A 16,311-nucleotide genomic window follows, 5' to 3' on the forward strand; every position below is an offset into this window, starting at 1 on the left:
TCTCCATTTAACATACGGTGATTCGAGTAATACAGAGTTCCCCAAACTTTTTTGTGTTGTAGACCCCTTGCCATGTTTTTCCGTGTTGGGTAGACCCCTACTAACCTGATATTGATTTCCTGTAAATTTTTAATTGTAGTGAAGTTTAGTGTTAAAAACTTAAAATAAAAACACATGTTAATTTGTACATTTATAAATTGATTTAAAATTAAAACTACTCAAAATAAAATTTTGTATATGTTATGTAAAATATACGTAACATTAAATAAACATAAAATAAACTATAAATAAAATAACATAAGCAATAAGTCAATATTTTTAGTGAGAAGGATGAACCTGATGCTTTAATAATAAATTATCAACATTTGGCGTCAATTTTGTAAAGGTTATTCTTAAATCTCCTCGGCTAATGATGTCTAGTCTGTGGACCCCCATTTTCATTTCATGGATCCCCAAATTTTTTTCGCTGACGTAGACCCCTTGCAGGTTGTCATAGACCCCTAGGGGTCGATATAGACCACTTTGGGAATCACTGGAGTAATAGATAAAAGAGTCATATATATTTTAACTGTGTTCCTTATTTATGTACATATTGAAAATAGGTCAAAAGGAGACGGTAAATTGATACGGTATGACAAAATCTCGGGTTGATCCGGGGTTAATTTAGATGGTATTATACGCGAACTGAGCCCCAAATACATATTAGTCCGTTAAGCTGTAACGTTCCGTCATGGTGAAGACAGGGATCAAAGTTTAAGCTTTCGTTAAAGAAGCCATTATACCAAATCCTAAATGTTATAATTAAATTTCAATATAGTTTCAATATAGTCGTCGGACTGACTATTATTATTAGTTATTGCATATTTATTAATAATAAATAAATTGTTTCAGGAAGCTTCCCATATTTGTGATACAATTGTGATCCATATTATTATCAGAATTATAATTATAATTAAAATAGATCTAGTTAAAACTAAATACAAAATAATGCTACATCAATCATCAAATAAATGACATGAATAGTTGAGGTTTTTGGGTGTAATTATTGTGGCTATTGTACACAATACGGACAAAATTACAATAAAAATACAAGTTAAAATAGATCATTACCTAATAAAAGTACTAAGTATGTACAATTATAATAATTGAAGTAAAATAACATAAAAATTTTGGATAACATTCAATACTAATACACTATTTATTTTAATTAACAAATCCTACGTGGATCTGAGTGTATGCTTATAAAGTAAAGTTTCACGAGACGTCTTAAACCTTCCTTTTCTCAATTTTAAATATAAAGTTAAAAGTATATTTTTAAATAATACTTATTAATAGCATTTAAAAATCTTTTTTGGTTATGATATGTTATATAGGCTTGGAACTTTTTTGAGTAATTTGCATGCTTGATATAAAAATATAAACATTACAAATTGTTTCATTGCACGTTAAAATAGAGAAACTGTTAAGTTTCTGACCGGCTCTTCTCAGCAGACAAAATATTCTTATCAGGTGGTAGATAACTACTTACAATGTTAAAATAATCAACGATTCAAAAGTACATGTAAATGCCTACTTGCATAAAGATATTTGAATTGGAAAAGAAAAAGAAAAGAAATTACTATAAACAAATATTAGTTTTCCCGAACGGGATAACGTCGGTGGCTGCGTTCATTTGCACACACATATATATGTATATATGCGTGTATGTGTGTGTGAGTGTGTGTATGTGTGGGAAAGTTTTTGCATGTGGCATGTGGCCGCGAACGAAATTAGGTGCGCTGACCTTCTATAGGTCCGACGGGTTGAGTGCAAATTGTCACATTAATTGACTTTTAGTACAGAGTAATAATTCAGAAAACATTTAAAATTTTTAATGTAGAATGAAATTTCATACAGAACTGAATTTTGCCAAGCGAAATTGAAATTTATCGACTTGTTACTTCTCATTGAGTAAGTAAAACAAGTTTAGATGTTTGAAGAACTTATACATAATTTTAAGTAAGAATCCCTGTTAAAATTATGCTCTAATTGGCCCGCTTTAAACCTTATTTATCGGAATTGAATAAGACGCCGCCATCTTGGATATTACAGTTTCTTAGTAAATACAGACTATACATAAACATCATTTTGTTTTCAATATCTAATCTGTATTACATTTTGCACATTAATCTTCAAACCTGTAATATACAGGATGATTGGATACAAGTAAAACACATTCACAGGTTTACAGCTCATTTGCTGCCAATGTTTGATTGAATTGTACTTTTGTATATTATTGGCTTATCGCATTAAAATAGAAATGTAAATTTATGTTATATATGTCAATGATCACTTTATACATGGCGACTCTTTTATAACAAATGACCACCTGATTCACCCGTATACCCAATTACCTTAAGTGGTATGCCAGCGGTAGATGACAGAGTCTTGCGATCATAAGTGACGGGTTTGATTCTCGAATTACAATCTTATATAATTTAGACTTTATGTATTAGTTATATAGGATTTCCACTGCCCACAAACAAGTTTGCATAGGATGGGCAGCATCTGCGTACCATAACATCATACTGCGATCGCCAATTCACCTGCCAAACGTGGCGATTATGGTATGACCCCTTTGATGTCTTCGGAGAATACCTATGCATACCTATAGGTGGATATATCATAATCGCTACGCTAGGGAGACAGATTAGCGAACGCGATATGCTGCTTTATTGCTGTTCATCCTCTGTAAACTTGTTTGCGAGCGGTGGCAACCGTTTTTCAACTTATTCATAAAGTGTAAATTATATAAGATTCTTTACTTTTTCCTCTACCGCTGGTTTATCACCAGACATAAAAATATACACATGTAATTTTGTACGTATGTTTATTATTTATGTACCTATCCTGTAATCTAAAATAGGTATTGAAGGTTTAAAAAGGGTGAATATAGCATATATATTAATATGTGTACTAGCGTAATCAAAAAAAATTTTAATAATTTCACAGTGAGGTCAAACTGACAGCCTATGAGCGCCCAAGGGATTCTAAATAAATGACTCATCAACCTTTTAATTGCGAATGAGATGAGGCAGTAAATATCCCCGTTCTATCCTCAATTAGCAAGGATATTTTAATTAAGGTAAATACGCCAGACTAATCCAATGTACATACCAACCCCAATCTGTAGTCTTTCAGGATTCATATTTACTTATTCAAATATTTACATTATCTAGTTTATTAAAACCGTGAGCTGGTAAAATTTATTAAACTTAATTTTTATTATTTTATTTGCATTAAATTAAAATGTTGTTATAATTTTTTGATGAATGAATTATTTGCTCTTATTATTATGCAAATAATAAAAGGATAGTTATCGACGCAACCATTAAATAAAATGATAAATCCGAAAATAAACTATTCAGGAAAAATAAAAATCTAGATATTGGTTAAATATCAAAAATTTTGGCTACATAAAGCAGTGAAAATATTTATGAGAATATAATTGTATGTATTCTAAGCATGCCAGGAGTTTTTGCTTATATCGTATAATCTTTTAAATCTCGTTTTTACTCTACGTTATTTATAGAAAAAAACATAACTGCCAACTCGGCTTCTACTCTCATAAAAATTATTGTAATTTTATTCGGTGAGGGCAGAGATATGTACGAGGGAATAGGTAATCATTGATCTATATTAAGTATGTTTTAATTTGTACTTTCCTATGTTGTTCAGCCAATTGACATGTTAAAGCTGCAGTATGTGGCTCACATAAACCCAGAAAAGATGGCCTCTGGGGTTTTAAGATCCCGGGGTAAAGACCTCGAGCTAGCAAGCGCTGCGTAGGACTTTCACAAACAAGATAGACGTCCTACAGCTCAAATAATAAAGATGAAAATAAATAAAAGAGATTATGAAGTAATAAAAGACACAATTGCTTAAAATTACAACGAAATATAACCTGAAATGTTGCAAGCATACGTCTTTACAACTAAGCTCCAACATCGAAGACACCAAAGATCAAATCGAGTCTTTTTCAAAATATGCTAATGCTGACCTAACCTTTTTTAACAAGCACATTACCAATGGCGTCTGTTGTTTTACTATTGCATGAACCTCGTAAAAAAATCCGATGACAGACCTCACATCGTTATTGTCATGTTACACATATGTCACATGTCACATGTCAAATTACGAGTACTTCGTTACGCTTATTCTCACAACCTGCCGTCCCTTTCACACATGGTACGTGTAAAAGCGATGAAGGCTGATACAGATAAAATATATTTTATTTGGTTCACATATAATCGTTACGTCTAAAAGTTTTGTACATTTGTATAAAATCGATGTTTAAAATATCTTTAATACAGTATAATAGATCACTTAGTTCCTTACATGTATAAAAAATCGACGATAGTTGACATTGCAAGGAAACTGTATAAGGTTTTGGTTGAAACAGATACATGAAAGGCCTTAAAAACTATGAAACGTAATAGTGAACAAAAAACGGAAAATCATAGCATGACATAGGAAGAGTAGGCAAAAACTGACAGAAGCTTATAAACACAGTGGGGTTTCGAAGTAAGTCATAATAAAAATTTAAATAAACTTATTTATTACATTTAAACTAAAGTAATTGATTACAATATCTTTATAATTTTTATTGAAAAATGCTTAGCAGAAATAACTTACGATTATTTACAATGGTCACTTCTACGGCGCCCAATTTGTTAGAAACTAGAATCAGATTGAGCTTCCTCTGTTATACTCAAAACATGCCTGGAACTAACAACTCAGACGGATATTTTTGAAATCACTTTCACGATATGTACATAATATACTTCTACCCTTTCCTTTTGTTGTATGTAAGAGACTGATTGTGATAAAACTGCCCATTGTACTTTTTTATCATTTTGAAACTATTTAAATGTATCTTAGCGTGTACAATATAGAATATTAAAAAATATATATCTTCATGTAATAAATACAAAACGTTCATTTTTTATTACCTGAAACTATGACTATTTTAGATAACTCTAGAAAAGTAAATCATCATTATCATCATCTTTTCAGCGGCAGGATGTTCTGTGGTCATCCATCCTGTTTAAAGATTACTAAAAGGACCTGTTGAAAGTTTACAACTCAATAAGAAATAATAATAAGAGTTACATTAATTACAAAAACTACTCAGCGGTATTAAAGAAAATACGTGTAAAGACTCTACAGTAACATTTTAACATTAAGAAAAGAGGAAAGAAGAAATTTTATCATAAAAATTTCCTCTGAAGTAAGAATATTTTTCTGAAAATAAATGACGAGACGGCTTATTTAAAATACTTTTCACTTTAATTAAAAAAAAAAGTTTACGAACCAAAGTTAATAGCGAGAGAGCGACTGAGAGAAACTCTCTTATGAAGTATTCTTTAAAAGTTATTCTTGCCTTTGGTTCTGTTTAATTGACTGAATGATGCAATAGACTGGATTCCATTTCAACGTCTCGATAAATAAACCAATAGAATTTTAATCAAATGAAATTTGCTTTGCACTAATTCCTTAATATTTAGTGTTTTTTTTTTAACTAAATATTGAATAACTTCACATAAACCAAGCACAAATATAAAAATGTTAGGAAACGTGGAAACGTTGTCTCTTACTTCGGGTCTCATTGGCAAGCTCCCAGGGCTATGCTCAGGTTTTCTTCACGACATTTTTATATGTCCCCACTATTGTGAACCTCTGGTACAACTCCTTCTTGAATTCACAGGGAGAGTTTTATCTTAATCATTTATTCACATCCGTCTCATATTATCTCACTCTTCTTAAATTCCTCTTAGTATCACACGTCACAACATCTTCAATTTTTATCCTTCTCCACGAGATTGAATGAGGAGTGAGGATATCGTAGTCAAACGAAAGTAATTGACACAGCCCAGCGGATTGGCAAGTAGAAGTGGCAACGAGGCGCGAAGATCAGATGACTGCTGGGGTCTTAAAGTCCTTAATTAAAGTCCACGACCTGGAATACCAGCGTAGGAAGTCATCCATTAGAAAGTCGTGTGAAGTTTACATGGGATTTACTAACACTACCAAAAAAAAACATAGAAAATTAATTTCAAACTCTCTCACATTATTTAACCATTAACTCAAATTACGGGAGCAAAATAGAACAGTAAATTCAAATAAATAAATAAGATTAACAAGGTTGTAAAGGCTATGATAAATAACCTCTCCGTCTGCGGAAAGCGCAGAGTTATTCGCCAAGTTTCGCTTGTAAATGTGTTAAGTATTTACGGTTATTATTCCACCAAATGAACTCGCGAAACAATTTGGAAATTCAATTTTATTTACAATTGTTTTTGGCACTCCTATTAACTGTAACGACCCCTTAGTGTTTACAACGCTACCCTTTGCTTAAAGGCTTTGAGGTAGGTTCATTACTATTCAAGAGCAACATAGAGAAAAATTATAAAAATTGAATTAAATGAAAATTTAATTATATCACAAATTAAATATGTAGCAATCAATCGTGCAACCCATTGCCGTTGTTACGTGGCAACCACAAGCCGGTAGCCGTGGCGTGGGCAAGCCCCCCACTGGGAGGACCGACGAAATAATCAAGGTCGCGAAAAATCGTTTGAAAGCAGGCAGTGCAAGACCGGTCATTATGAGAGACCTATATCTTGCTCTAGGCTGGCGAGCGCTGCACTTTATTGCACGACTACGACTGCAAGTGCGGAAGTGGCTATATATTGGTTCTTTTCTTACTTAGGATGGACTTCCGCAAAATAACGCCTGATTCCATTAAATAGCCGACAGATTCTCGAGTGGAGACTACAGGCCGGTAGACGCGACGTTCGTAGACCCGTAGACCCCTAGTCGCGAGCAGTTTGAATCATCGTGGCGATCTTTGAAAACCAGTGGCCGTCTACATACTGAAAAGACAAAGAATAACCAGTTACATGTAGATTTGAATAATACCAAAACAGATGAAGAGTTTTCAAAATGTGAGAATGTGAGTTTTCACGTATGAATTAGACGTCATACGTGTTTTGTGTACTACCATTTCGTAACAGTACATACCGGTAATCTGGTTCTCTTTATCAACACATTCCAATTTATTGTCACAAAAATATTTAAAATTGATTGCTGCGAAAATAAGAAAACAATATAAATATTCATATAAAACTGATAAGTTCCAAATTCAAATATTAAATTATGTATTTTTCTGTTACATCAATGTTTATGGCCCGACTAAGTAATAATAATAAGAAATTTATTTATCAAAGTACACAAATTCATACTAGAAACAGTGCTTTTGCTCCCCACGCCAGGCCTGTACCACTGGAGCAATAACAGTGAAATTCACAGATCAGATTCCATGGTAACATACAAAATAGGGCTACAAGTGCATTGAAACAAAGTTAGAGTATGCAATGTAATAAGATATACACAGGAATAAAAGAATTATATTAGAGGAACCGGAAAGTAATATAGTTTCTGTCGACATACTTCACAGAAAAACCGATTCATTTTCACCGCTCCGGCATTGAAAATTTGTATACTAGAAGGCAAAAGGTAGTTGATGACGATGGTGAATATATTGTTGACTAAAAATAAAAACTTGTTAAAAATGTAGCCGTTTAAATTTAACATAAGAAAGCAACATTACTTTCCGGTCTCCTTAATATTCTATTGAATTCAAGTTCTAAAAGGGACATTAAATATTTAATTGCGGCTGATAAAGAACCAAACCCAACTATTATTTTAAGTATTTATAGTGTCATAGGAATATTCACGAAAGCCCTTTATGGTAGATATACCATCGCTGTAGTCATGGAACGTTCTTCGTGTTCTTGTTTCACGTTTTCTTGTCGAAAGGACTTCTCTACTCACGTATCACGGATATGTAATGTCAGTGTTACGCTATGGCATAGTCCTATTGGGTAACTCTAAAGACATCGTCAAAAAAAAGTCGGAGAGCAGTTTATGGTGTAGGACCCTTTGAATCTTGTAAGCCTATATTTAGAAAATACAAATTACTTACATTAGCTGGAATTTACATTATGGGTATATGTTTATTTGTACTCGCATATTCTATTTTTTTTTACCAAACAAATTTAAAATCTCAAATTGAGAGCATTACAGACATCTGGTAGAACATCCCAATTTACGAAAAACTGCTATGTCCATTATTATATATAATGAAATACCATTGTATATGAGGAAACTACCACAAAAGCTACTTTCACATAATTTAAGGCATATCCTTAAAGTTATTAGATAAATGCTACTCTACTGTTAAGGATTTTTTAGATGATATGGAATCGAATAAATACGTAATGTAAGTTAGTAGTTATAAGTAAAATTGTTTTAAAAAAAGGTATAATACCTAGTTACTTTTGCATGCCGATACTGGCTAAACATGTATGTATAAAATTATGACAACATTTTAACCATGTTTACGCAAATAAAAATATTTCATTTTATTTCTTTTGACGTGGTGTATTCAAAGCGAAACCTTACAAGATTGTTCGGATTATTTATTAACTAATATAACTTCTGTCGTTGTCACAGGGCGATGCGGAGCGGGCAGTCCGTGCGAACAGCTGTGTCGCGAACTTCACGACGGCACGTACGAATGCGGCTGCGGCCCAGGGTTCGTTCTCCACGTGGACGGGTACGGGTGTGTTGGTAAGGAAACTTTTAATTCTCGTTATGACTTCATGTATTTTTTTGTTTTATTGTTATTTATTCTGTTTTTAATGAAGAAATTTTAAAATATATATAAACTAGCTGATCCCGCAAACGTTGTTTTGCAAAAAAAATTAAAGTTTTTAATTAACAAATGTAAGATAAGGGTTGATCGTAGAGGGGTGAAAATTTAGGTTTTTATGTATTTTTGTATGCTGTATCATACTAAAATGAAAACCAAAAAAATTGTCTAAAAAATTAAAAATAAAATTTAGGGGTGGACCACCCTTATCACTTAGGGATATGGAAAATAGATAGTAGCCGATTCTCAGACATACTGAATACGCATGTAAAATTTGGTAAAAATCGGTCAAGCCGTTTCGGAGGAGTTCAAGTTCGAACACCGTGACACGAGAATTTTATATATTAGAAGTAAATTACAAACGGCGTAAAAATTAAAAAAAAATAACAAAATGTAAACAAACATTTTAGCTGATCTACTGCTGGAGGCTTGTGCCTCCCTAAAGGACCAGTAATAAGCTGCTTCCAGAATCTTCCAACAATCTTTATAAAGTCATTTGTCATTTTAGACGGACGTGTTACGTTTTAGTCGGTTCGTTATCTCTACTAAGTATCATTAAGACATCAGCAGCCATTGTGCGCTATGTAGCTTATCCATTGTCACTTTGACTTGCCAATATCTATCTCATTCGATCACGAAGAGAAATCCCGAAATGCAAATAGGTGAAATGATCGCTTAGTGTTAAGGTGCAAAGAATTTTGACATTTAGCAAAAAAGTAATTTGCAGTGTTTGCGGCATGGATATATTAATTGGATGGATTATCAATCAAGCTCGATCCGCGATAAATTGGAAAAACGTCGGTCTCGTGCGCCGAGGGCTCCACTATGATTAATTGTTCCGGACGCTGTCGGAGATTAAGCGTTTGCCGATTCCGATGATGAATTTGTTTTACAATTTCTGCTCACTTAGCGTCTTGTACCATTATCAATAATAAGGCTATTGAACAGTTTACATAACTAGTAACACAACAAATACTGATAAGCGTTTTCGTAAAGTAATCTTGGTACTTGCTAAAGCAGTAATACATACAATACTAAAACAAAATTACAAAGACTAGTACTTTTGAAGTTTGTAGAGACACTAACAAACATGATACTAGCTAAAACAGTAACACAAACAATACAAAGATAACATTATTAAGCCCTATAATCTTGATACTTGCCACAGCAGTAAAAGAAGTAATCCTAAAAATATATTACTAAGGTTATTAAGCATTTATTGAGATACAAAAAGTATCAAGACTAATAAGATTTATAAATTACTTATACTACCAAAGTAATGAAAATTATAATAAAGTTTAACGTATGTTTTTGGACTGTTATTAAAGACAATCGATTCGTTTAAAAACTGAAGTTATCGGATGCAAGCTATCAGTTTAAAAAGCCGAGTTTGCTGCGCAACTCAGGTCTCAATATAAATTCAAATTCAAAATATCTTTACTCAAGTAGTAATTTACAAGCGATTTTGATCGTCGATTAGTTTAACATTGTAAGTAGTAAGCTACCACCGGCTCGAAAAGCTGCTCTGCTGGAAAGAACAGCCCAGAAACTAAACAGGCGCTATTTTAAATAAAATTTAGCAATATTTGATTCGTATATTATAGTATCAATCATGACGCAAACTAAGACGCAAAACTAAGTTAAATCATTTGGTAATTTATAATGTACCGGCTCGATAATTCATACAGGCAGTCAATTGACTCCTGTCATAGTTATGTGCACGGATATTCAAATGACTTACGATATAGCGGTCTATCAAATAATCTGTAAGTGATTGATTAATAACTCATAACTATGTTATTAATATACAATTTTTAAAAATATTTCTGAGTTTATTACTCCGATGTAGTACAACTTGTATAAAAGTATTTATTTATAAAGAAAAGCTTAATTGAGGTAGTCATAATTTGTAATAACAAATCAATTTTTTTTTGGATTGGTCATGATGTATTTAAACAAAAGTATCTATTATCGTCTATTGTGTTCTTTCATAATACGCGAGTTTCCGGTTCCTTGTTTTTTATGATCACTCCAAGTGAGATAAGTCATGTTGAATTTGTAGGTACGAAGTGTTAAAATGCGAATTCGGACGTCTCAAACTATTGTAACCAATCCGCTTCGATCATTTACATTGACAACTTATGCTCCGAGAAGTATGTATCTAGTTACATAGTAATTTGAATCAGATTGGACCTACTCAGTAATAGCATCCTTCATCTTAAGGCTATGGGAGTTCCAAATACGCTCCAATGAGAGGAGAGCCAACGACAAACTCAAACAGTTTTTTGTGGTCACTTTCATAACTTCCTCTAATACAGTAGTAGACTACTCAATTCACAAGTTTATTATCACTTAAGAATCATTCACACTGTACATAGATTGTTGTCAATTTTTTGTTTGATTTTTAAACATTTAAAAGTTTGGCTTCTTTTAGTTTCTGATATATATATACCAAGTATTTTATCCTCTCGTTCTGTGCCGACTATGAATGTGTTTGCGGATATTTTTAACTGATGAAAATATGTTATGATTCTTTGAAAAAGTCTCTTTGAATTATAAAAGCAAAAAAAGCAAATTTAACATTAGATATTAGGAAGGATATGTTTAATTATGTATAAATGTCCATTTGATTACTTTGTTTTAAAAACATTTCAAATGTCATCTCAATAAACAAATATTCTAGTGAATTATTTTAGTTAGAAATGTACGCTTATGCTAAATTCAGTTATTTTAGGTGTCAAAGTCGTATAAAATACACATAAATTACGATTAACTAGAAAAAAACTTTTTATCGGTATTTTGTAATTTAATACTATTACGTCTTAGGATGGGGCTCAAACTCAAATACAAATTCTAATGTACTAATACTACTAGCTTACAATTTCGTAACTTATATGGGGCCAAACGATCGATTTAGATCTTCGGTCTTCCCAGCGGTCTCTGCGTGGAATATATAGGCGGTCGTCATATGACTTTACTGTTCATTTCAAAACCAAAAAGTCTTCTTAATGTATCTTTCAAAAAATACGTCCAGTATTTAACTTCATATCTATCCTCTTTTTAGATATATTGGAAACACGCCTTATGATGCTGTAAATTGGTTTTAAGTGAGAAAGTTATGTTAGCAGGACAAGTTTAAATCGCATTTTTCCCAGCGAGATATCAATTTGATAGCGGCCAGCGTAATAGACGAATTTCTAAAGCCAGCGCAAAATTTATTTCCGTTTCCGATGCGAGAGATTTTACGAACTCGCGCACAGATAAAATATATAAAAGCAATTTCGTTACACTAGCCAATCCCTTTGGTAAATAGAAAATATTTTATTACAATATGAAGTGTGGACCTCTTACGACCGAAATGATGATAAATATGGCAACAGTACATATATACTGCAGTTAGATTTTTTAACAAAATGTTAATAGTGGTACCACAACGTTAGAGCACTAAGATTTGCAATCGTAGGTCGCGAGTTCGACACAATCTTATATAATTCATGCATTAATTATATAGGGTTGCCACTGATCACAAAAAAATCTTCCAGAGGATGGACATCAGCGTCCTCTGTGTTACTTTAGTAACCATCTGCGATCGCCAATCCGCTTTCCAAGCTTGGCGATTATAGTTACTCTTTCCAGTCCAAGCTAGCAAATAAAATAAGCAGTACAATCGTACAAAGGTTCATTTAATAAATATATTAAATTTACAAAACATAATATTTAAACGTTACATGTAATGATCTCCTTCGATATATGGAAGAGAACCTAGGAAAACAAAAAAATCTCTATGATTTCAGCTCACAGACGCCCATTGCAAAGCCTAGGCCTCCCTCAAAATATCTATGGTGGTATATACCATATTTGCCACGCTACACTTGACAAGCGAGTTGGTGATCGTGTGTATTAGTATGTTACACAGAGAACCCTGCTGCCGATCTTCTAGAAAGTTAATTTGAGCAATTGCAATCCTTTATAATTAATGCGGGAGTGTGAATTATTTAAAAATGTATTTCGGGAACCGAACCAACGACCTACGATCGCTAGTCTCTATTGATGAGCTATCACTGCTCTTCGAAATATGTGCCGTATTTTAACGGCAGATACCAATATTTTATATTATATATTGCATTTATTTTCAACACGGTAGACTACAGTTAAGTGTAATAACAATTTTGATAGCATAGTTTGACAATACGTGCTGTTTTCTTTTAAAATCGGATAATTGCTATATGAACTTTTATCAGCCATTGACAGAAAGAGTACTTACGATTAAATTAAAGTGAAGAAGACATGGGTACAAAGTAATAAAACAACAAAGTTTATAATATTTGATGTTTAAATGATAACATTAAAAAATTCATATTTTTATTAATTTTCTAAGATTAGCGACCACCTCCGTATTACCGGATTTAGACTTAATGTCAATTCGGTGAACACCTGTATACATGTTTCCCAAATTGTTCATCACCATCAAAGTTTTCACTAACACAATCAAAGCCGTACATGAACGCAGATGTGAGTTTCGGGTTACTTGCCATTAAGCATTTGATTTATTTCAATAGATTTATAGCTCCACGAAGGCATTCGCTAAACATATAGGATACGACTCGTGGAAAGTCGAACTTTCCGTAACTAATTCAAGTTAAGTCTACTTTGAAATAAGGTCGATACAAATCGCGTATATTTCGTGCTCGTGAATTTATTTTCCAGTAAAATAACTTTTAATTTGCTACAATACCTAATATGACTGCTACTCACATATAACTATATAAATATTATAAGAATATAACTTTGGTATATTGTATCTAGTATATTCTTATCACTTATCAGAAAAAAAAGCAAATTCTTATAGGTGTAAAATTAAAGATCGTGGGAAAATTCTAGTTTATTTAAATAGAAATGATTTGCCGAGAGTGCATCTATAGAACTGCTTAGAGTGAGAAAGAGATTTATTACTATGTACTGACTCATTATGATATCTCTTAAACCATAAGGCTATGATACTTGAAATTGTACATAAATATTTTATTTACCGTGTACAAGTTAACTTAGAACGAATATAAAATATTGCGACTGGTAAGAGGGTTGAAATCGAAACATATTTTCAAACTATAGCTCTTATAGGTATAACATTAAGCCGGAATATTTTTATATGTAAAAATTATCACGAATAAATGAAATCATCCTAACAACAAACAGATGGACAACTAGTTAATACTAGAAAGATAAATTGCAATTTATAGTTTGTATTTTTGGATTTCCTTATTTTAAAAAAAGAACTTAATGAGGTGTAAAAATATTTTTTAACAATTTTTTACACTCGTAGCGTTCCCGCTCTACATTTGTGGCCACTATAGCCACAATACTTTTGAAAAAAAAAATTGATGTGCATTCTATTTCAAATTTAAATTCGGACGCTGCCAGTGATGTGGCGGTTGCGGTTGTAAATTGTCGAAATTGTAAATTGTCGTGTCTTCGAACATTCCTGGTTATCATCTTTTTCGTCATGAAGAAGGAAACAGATGTATGATCAGGAGGTAACTAACCTGCTTATGCTAACCGAGTATACGTTGAATTTTGACTTAATGAATATATTCATCAACTACATCATGTCAGGTGATAGACGCCCAATGTAAGGTCCAATCTCCACTATGACCAGTCTTGCACTTTATCCAGCGACTACCCGCGAGGTAATATTATTCAGTGTCAATAGCAAAGATAAATTAGTTTCTCCGTGCATTTCGAAACTAATACAAATTCAGTCTACTTCTGAACTTACTGTTTGGGAATCTCTGACAAACTTTATTTGTAGCGCGCGACTTGTTCCCCTTTTTCGTTAAAGTTGATACTCTTCTTTAGAAATTAAGCAACTTGCGAAATCCTAAAATAAATACGGCATCTTGCTTAAAATGATAAGACTGTAAATAAATACGTAGTCTTTAGACTAGTGAAATTATCACCAAAGCTATGTTTTATTTACATGCTGGTGATTACATTATACGGGTGAAGGTGTTGTTCATTTAATGGAATCAGGCGTTATTTTGCCGAAGTCCATCCGAAGAAAGAAAAGGACCAATATTTAGCCACTTCCGCACATGCAGTGGTAGTCGTGCAACAAAGTGCTCCGCCCGCCAGCCCGCTGATAAATACGCATGCGGCAAACAATGCGACTTACACAACTGCCACCGTTAAATCACTCAACACGTGTTTCACCCTTCAACGGGGCATCTTCAGGAGTTATATTACACCGATTAGTGCAAAACACAGAGTGAGCGAGTGTTGTTCATTTGCTGTCAATAAATATATGTTACACTTTATTCAAAAATCATTGGGTTTAAAAAATTAAATTTCAAAATTCAAATTACTTCATATTTAAATTAATTATAATTTACTATCTGTCCCTGCAGACTTTGTACTCCTAGAAGTTATTGCCCTGTCCCATTCCAATAATGTTTCAGTTGTGTCAAACGCTTTAAATCTTTTTGCTAATGTTCTAAACACTCACCACTTTAAACATTTACACCTATACCCAACCATCCTGTATAACTGTCTATGGTCTTACAATATAGTCCAGTACCTAATTATGCTCGTATGTTTTAAAAAAGTCTCTTAACAATATTAAGAATTTTTAAGTGAGGACTTTGGAATGATTGCCCTTAATGTTGTTAATAAAGAAAATTGTGAAGATGGTCACAACAAAAACCGCCTGAGTTTGTTGTGGGATCACCTAAGACCAAAATAAGTTTGGAACCCTCGTGGTTTTAAGTTGAATGATACTGTTATAGAGGACCCTAATATGATTCAAGTTTTTATCAAGTTAAGTGCTTCTGGCGGTACATAAGTGATCATTATAGACTAGAAATTTGATGCTCAGTAGCATTAGTTACCTCTAAATAATTAAATACCTCAGAAAAATGAATAACGATGAAATACGCCGCGGCTGTGTCTTGAGAATATCTTTAAAAGAGACTGAAAAGCTGTACAATACTGAGATCAAAAAGTGAAGTAAATTTGTTAATAAAACGTTATTTATAATCCCGTCCGTTAAAAACCTAGTCATAGAAATAGTTGAAATAGTCTTTTTCCAGTATGTCCTTCAAGTTCGGTTTGGTTTATATGGTATAAAAACGGCGTCCCCGCATTGGCCTTTTGACTTCTCTAAAAAGCCAAAAGTCGCATGGAGCCAAATCAGGTGAATACGCTGGTTGAGGAACGATACGAATCGAGTTCATGATTGATCATATTTACTAACATAAACGACATTTTTTACTCGACCAAACATTTATTATTATGACGACGTATAACTTTAATTACTTAATATAAAACTATTAAGACAATTAAAAACTTTGCTTCGAAATGCTCTCCGTTGACTGCAATACAGTCTTTTATACGTTGAGAGCATTTATCAAAAGCAGCACACACTCTATCTATATGAAAATTCTTCACAGTCAATCGCAGAGATTATTTTCGGGGCAAGCATCACTTTAAAAATCTCCATAGATCATAATCCAGTGGATTAAGATCAGGACTAGATAACGACGAGTCTTCAGCTGCGATGA

The 16,311-nt window shown here is 32.8% G+C and overlaps 1 protein-coding gene across 1 annotated transcript in view; it reads left to right on the forward strand.

The window, feature by feature from the left end:
* Nucleotides 1-16,311, forward strand: part of LOC137924715 (pikachurin-like) — a 144,531-nt gene that overhangs the window by 40,586 nt on the left and 87,634 nt on the right. The window contains exon 2 of the mRNA XM_068768132.1: nucleotides 8,557-8,673. Within this exon, the coding sequence (XP_068624233.1) occupies nucleotides 8,557-8,673 (117 nt within the window). The remainder of the gene's footprint in view (nucleotides 1-8,556; nucleotides 8,674-16,311) is intronic.

The sequence above is a fragment of the Battus philenor genome, unplaced genomic scaffold, assembly GCF_028537555.1.
Source record: "Battus philenor isolate CCGP_79_NKW_IND1 unplaced genomic scaffold, ilBatPhil1.0.hap1 SCAF_24, whole genome shotgun sequence".
In the NCBI taxonomy this organism is placed as follows: domain Eukaryota; kingdom Metazoa; phylum Arthropoda; class Insecta; order Lepidoptera; family Papilionidae; genus Battus; species Battus philenor.